The 6,147-nt window shown below is 37.6% G+C and overlaps 1 protein-coding gene across 2 annotated transcripts in view; it reads left to right on the top strand.

Moving 5' to 3' along the window:
- gpam (glycerol-3-phosphate acyltransferase, mitochondrial) overlaps positions 1-5,801 on the top strand; it is an 18,268-nt gene extending 12,467 nt beyond the window's left edge. For both annotated transcript variants that reach the window (XM_014007630.1, XM_014007629.1), the window contains exons 14-21: positions 395-465; positions 849-1,116; positions 1,218-1,375; positions 1,503-1,580; positions 2,184-2,321; positions 2,415-2,604; positions 3,338-3,396; positions 3,487-5,801. In XM_014007630.1, the coding sequence (XP_013863084.1) occupies positions 395-465; positions 849-1,116; positions 1,218-1,375; positions 1,503-1,580; positions 2,184-2,321; positions 2,415-2,604; positions 3,338-3,396; positions 3,487-3,603 (1,079 nt within the window). In that variant the 3' untranslated portion in view covers positions 3,604-5,801. The remainder of the gene's footprint in view (positions 1-394; positions 466-848; positions 1,117-1,217; positions 1,376-1,502; positions 1,581-2,183; positions 2,322-2,414; positions 2,605-3,337; positions 3,397-3,486) is intronic.
- Positions 5,802-6,147: the final 346 nt, after the last annotated feature.

The following is a 6,147-nucleotide window of genomic DNA, read 5'->3' as shown; positions in this document are numbered from 1 at the left end:
GTATAGAATGAAGTATTTGAAACCTAATTATTGTGTTTTTTGGATCCTTTTAACTCGAGCAGTTAAGTGAATCAGCCTCCAGCCATGAATCTCGTTCTGCCAGAAACATGTCCCTGTGAAAAGAGACAAATTATCTCCTGTGTGTACGAGTTAATTAACAGAGTAGTTTTATTTTTTGTAAAACTGCGTTGTTTTCATGCCATTCTGTAAAAAAAATGTAACGTATGTCATTAATTGGAATGAGTGAAGTAGAACTAAATCAGCTGAACAAAAAACATTTTACTTGATTTAGAACAAGAATTTATTTTATATCAGCATGCTTTTGTCATTTCCTATTAGACATATGTGCAGTGGTTTTATGTCTCGCTCATTATATTCTTTTTATGTGTCTCAGCGGCTAATAAATCATCGGCGATCATGTCGACTCATATCGTAGCCTGCCTGCTGCTCTATCGACACCGACAGGTCAGCTTTATCTTCTTCTCCTTTCTTCATGTAGTTCAGCTTTTTATATGTTCCTCCCTTTTTTTAAAGTTGCTAAACTGTAGCTTTGCCTCAATTTCTTATTATCTAACAAGTTAAATAAAAACAGAATTTTTCAAAAGCCATTATCTTTCTGCTACTTTTGATGCCTCTATTTCAATTTGTGGTGAGCTTCTGCCCTCTGCAGTCACAATGATGTAACTGCAAGAATCTGGGAAAAAATAATGCAATTTATTTTTAGAATTCTAAAAAAAAAAGTCATTTCTGCTTGTTTAAAAATATATTTTTTTATTACTGATATCAGTTTTTGTGTGTATTTTGTGTTAAAGACTCCAAGTCTGTGGTCTCCTCTATTTTTCCTGCAGGGAGTGGTTCTGTCCAGGCTTGTGGAGGACTTCTTCAACATGAAGGAGGAGATCCTGTCACGAGACTTCGACTTGGGCTTTTCAGGAAACTCCGAGGACGTGGTCATGCGTGCCCTCCACCTCCTGGAAAAATGCGTCAACGTGACCAGCAGCTCCAACCGCAACGGGGAGTTCACCATCGCGCCCGCCCAAACCGTCCCGGCACTTTTTGAGCTCAACTTCTACAGCAACGGCCTTTTCTTTGTCTTCATTTCTGATGCGATCATTGGTACGTCCAGTTAGGAGTTTAGAATCTCTGCTTGTTTTTGTAATGCATAATCTTTTTTTCCATCAGATTCAGTGTTTCCTAACCTTCCACCTTCTCTGCAGCCTGCAGCATCCTGTCGCTGCAGCGAGAGCTGCTGATGGAGTCGGAGTGTGGTCACCCACCTAAAGATCCCAACTGTCTCCCTCTCAGTCAAGAACGGCTCATCCATAAGGCTGCTGGTCTCTCACAATTCCTCCTCAATGAAGTGGCTGTGGCATCTGTAAGTTCTGCATTTTATTAGCATCTTTTCCAGCTTTGTACTTTGAGAAGTAGTACTAACGCAATAGGAAGCTTTTTAGAATCACTATATTTGAAAAAAATATATTTATTTTTACTCTTTCCTGCAGCCCTGCCAGACAATTTACCAAGTTTTTCATGATGCAGTGACTCGACTGATCCAATATGGCGTCCTCTATGTGGCAGAAGTGAGTTAACGCAGTGGTTTTCGAAGTCAGGGGGTGGAGCTAGAGGAGCTTCAGAAAGCTGGACGGAAGATAAAAAAATAAATAAAATAATGGATAAACTGATTTAATTCTATGATAATAATTTCAAATATTTTAGATTTAGTTTAAAAAATCTAATATTAATTTAAAATATAATATATAAAAATATACTGAAATGTTATTTAATAGAACTTAAGACAGATTTGATTTCTTTTGTTCTGATCTTATCAGTTTTGTTGAAAAGTTGTTTTTCGAGTGGGAATATAATGATGTTAGTTAAACAGGTTAATACAATTCTTGTGCTAAAAAGTGTAATAATTATTGAATAATGAATATTAGTAGATGTTTCTTTATATATATTTTGTAGCATTGTTTGTGGGTTTGCAAGGGGGTCCCCTGCCAGAAGCTAATGCTCTTTGGGAGCTATGGCTGGTTAACAGACTAACTCTGCTGACTGACAAAGACTATTTTGATAGAGAGAAGTAATGATGGGCGTCTTGTGATGTGTTGTTATCTAGATCTGCTAATAAATGGTTCAGTGGGATGGTTTCAGGGCGCAGTTGATCTGATTTGTTTGTTTGTCAGGAGGACCAGGAGGAACTGAGTTCCAGCCCATCAGATGAGCTATGGCCCAAAAAGTTCTCCGAGCCTCTTTCCTGGAGAAGTGACGAAGAAGACGAGGACAGTGACTTTGGAGAGGAGCAAAGAGATCGCTACCTGAAGGTAAGGTTTCATAAGGACTCCTAGCTTCCAGAGTCGTGGTTGAGACGTTCGGATCCATGCGACGTCAGGTGACTGTGTTGTTTTAACAAACAGGTGAGCGTGTCGGCAGAGCACCAGGAGTTCTTCAGCTTCCTTCAGCGGCTGCTCAGTCCGGTGCTGGAGGCCTACAGCGGGGCTGCAGTCTTTATCCACAGCTTGAGTCAGCCCATGCCTGAGTCCGATTACACCCAGAAGCTCTTCAGATTCCTGCTGACGCGAACCGAGAGAGGAGTGGCTGCTTATGGTAACACTGCGGGATGCTGTACACTCAAAACAAAAACAAAAATACACCATCTGATCACGATTTTAACAATTAGCTGTCCTTTGTATTTTACGGATATATTAATTTATTTATCTGGAAATTAAAAGTTTAGGTGAATGTTTCAGTAATGAACTGTGTGCACTTTTATTCATTATTCAATCATTTTTACATTTATTTAGCTTTATTAGTATATCAAACGACATTAGCTGAGAATTACATTTTAACATAACTATTATTGAAAAGCAGATTATATTTTATAATGGTTTAAAACATTTATTAGATTTAATTTTTATATTTTTTGTTATCCCCCACCTTTCTGAGGCCCTCCTAGCGCCCCCTGGTGGCCCCCCAGTTTGAAAAACGCTGGTCTAGAGCAGCGGTTCCCCAATTTTTCAGCTTTTGACCCTCAAAATAGCAGCAGCAGAGACCTGAGCCCCCAGCTGTTGTTGGATGATAAACATTGTTTTCACGTCAGAAAAACAAGAGCATAGTAACATTATTCATTATGCTATTTTTGTCCATTTTAATTACACTAACCTTACTCTTTTGTACAACGAAGGCAAATTCATAAAATATTTTCAGGATCCCGCCTTGATGTTTTGGGACCCCATTGTGGGTCTCGACCCCAACTTTGGGAACCACGGGCTTTGAGATCTCTGCTGTGAATGAAATACTTGTTTGGTCTGAGTCTCTTGTGTTCATCTGTTTTTTTCAGGTGAAAGTGCAACTCATTATCTGGTGAAGAACACCGTGAAGACTTTCAAAGAGCTTGGGGTAAATGTGTTTTTATGAACACACTGTGCCCATAAAGTTTGTGTGCAGTTCCACAGACTTTAGTGTTAACTTGTTGTGGTGATTCTGCAGGTCCTAAAGGAGAGGCGGGAGAACAAGGTGGCGATTCTGGAGCTGAGCAGCACCTTTCTACCTCAGGCCAACCGGAACAAACTCCTGCAGTACATTTTAGGATTCACCCTGATGTGACTGGTCGACCTTTCAGTTGCCAGGCTCCTTCCATTCAAAGGGCTTCTGCTGGTTACTTTGAAACAATCCCAGGTGCTACTCTGTGGAAAGCTTTACCAGGAAGTGCCTTCACATTACAGCCGCTAACTGTTAGCCGTTAGCTGGAAGAGACTTGAAGCCAGTCTTTTGTTGGAAAACATGTATTAATCTTACGAAGCGGTTTCTCCAGGAGTCAAATTTTCTTTGAGGACGTTGCCAACAAAGTCTAAACCTTTTAACAGTTTTACATGTACAAAGACATAAGTGAGCAAGTTGGGGAAACAACTACTTTTACATCAATTTAAACAAAAATAGTTGCCTTTCAAGTCAATTTAACCACGGCAACATCTTTTTGTTGGCTCTTTTTTGCTTGTTAGGACAAACTGCTAGAATCTTAGTGCACTTTAATATCAAGCTGTAGGACGTGTTAAAATGTAGTTTTCATGACAAATACATTTTAAAAATCAAATCCTTGTATATAGGTCACGGTGCATATAAATAGCTTTGACTGAAAGATTTGCTGATGTCCCAGCAAACCTGTACATATTCAGTTTTTTTATGAACAACGATAAGTTCTGTTCTGTTACGTTCGAGTTATCAAACCACTGATCTAAGTGCATTCAGTTACAGGATGAGTTTTAGTAAAAAAAAAAGTTTAACTTTTCAAAGAATGTCACAACGCACAGCATGTAAAAAATAAAAAGAAATACCAGCTGTCTCATCCACGTGCATTTAACTGTAACCAACTCAGACAGGGAAAGCATGTAGTTTTCTTTTAATCAACGAGCACTGCTAAAGAGGAATACTTCAATCCAGTAGTTGGGCATTTCTAAAACTAAACCGCTGTATAGTTTAGTAAAAATAAATGGTACGCGTCGATAAGCTGGCTGCTTTTGCGATCTCTTCTTCTGTAATAATGTGAGGAGCAGCGAGGTAAAGCTTTTTTTTCTGTTAAGTCTTCAGACAAACTGATTTTAAAGAATCTGTGTAAAATAACAATGTGCTTGAAACACATTTAACATAAAAACCGTGATCGATCAGATGTAAAATAGAGAATGTGAAATGCTTTTAAGCGCACACGTCTGGAGCTTGTTTGAAGGGTCAGAAATGTTGGAGGAGTCCTCATGATTGGTCGGATTACTAACCTTAAATCAGACTAGGAACGCACATCAATATAAACATTAGCAACAATCTTGAAATACTGCTGGTTACAGTTTTTTGTTAATAAAAGTTTTTTTGCGTGCTCATTTTAAAGCAACTTAAACATAAATCCACCCTGTTTGAGAAAAAGGCACGTTGAAGAACAGACAAGTATGTCACTAAAAGGATGTGAGGTGGAAGACTAACGTTTCTGAGCCCATAGACTGTTACAGGAGCAGGAATAAACCACTACACTTACTGTGCTGCATGTTTCCTCTGGTCGCCTTTTTCACTCTTTAATTTACTTTATCTGCAATCAGCACATCACAGCGAGCGAGAGTCTGTATGTTAAAGAGAGAGAGAGATGTAAATGTTGAAAATACACACGCTGAATGTATTTCAGCTGTCTCTGAATCGGCCACTTTGATGCCGTGAATACTGGAGGGTATCGATACAAATAAGATTTAGTTTTTCTGAACTRTTTGTGAGATTAATCGTCTCACTTTAATCTGTGTAATAATGTAAAAACAAGTCTGTATCTGGGAGGCGCTGCCTTTTTAATCGCTCTGTCGTGTTCCTCAGTTTCTGATTTTGCGCATGTGTACCACTTATTTTATTTATKACTCCGAAAGAACAAAGTAGAGATTTTGTTGTTACTTTAAGAGAGGAGAAAAAAAAACACCAGCTACTAAAATAAGTCTTTATTTTCTTTTTAGTTGCTCTTTCAGAGCAAAGCACAATTGGCATTATTARATGTTTTTAAATAAATGAACTATTAACTATTGTCTTGTCTGTTTTACTACTTTAAGTGGTGCGACTGACAGTGAATGAAAAAAAAATGCAGGTAGAATTTACAAATGATTTGTTCGGACAGAAAATGCAGATGTTTAAGTAATTTGTAAAATGTGTGAAACGCAATGTGTAGATATGCCACAGAAATGTGTGGAAATGAAAAATAAAAAAGATTTAAGAATGTACATAATAACATGTATGTAGCAAGTTCACTTCTTCTGGAGATTAAAAGGCAGTACTGTGCAAAAGTCTTGTCTGATTTCTTATATATACAGTRTTAGGCTGAAAGTTTAGTTTAGTTTCATTCATATCATTTAAAAAAAACAAAGCGACTTCAGTATACAAAAAATGCAAATGAAAAATAAAATGAATGGCGGCAGAAGGAAGAAAAAATCTTATATCTGCGCCTTTTTACATCAAAAGAAATTCAAACAATAAAAAAAACAAAAAATTAAGAAACTAAAATCTTTCTCAGACAATTTTTAAGGATACATATGTCATTTCATATTTCTTCAACAGACTGGATTTTATCATTCTAAACTTTGTCAAATAACTAGAGAGCCACTGTAGTGTTGGTCCTTGAATCCCATATTT

The sequence above is a fragment of the Austrofundulus limnaeus genome, unplaced genomic scaffold (genome assembly GCF_001266775.1).
Source record: "Austrofundulus limnaeus strain Quisiro unplaced genomic scaffold, Austrofundulus_limnaeus-1.0 Scaffold43, whole genome shotgun sequence".
Classification (NCBI taxonomy): Eukaryota; Metazoa; Chordata; class Actinopteri; order Cyprinodontiformes; family Rivulidae; genus Austrofundulus; species Austrofundulus limnaeus.
This window is presented reverse-complemented; position numbering and strand designations above follow the sequence as displayed.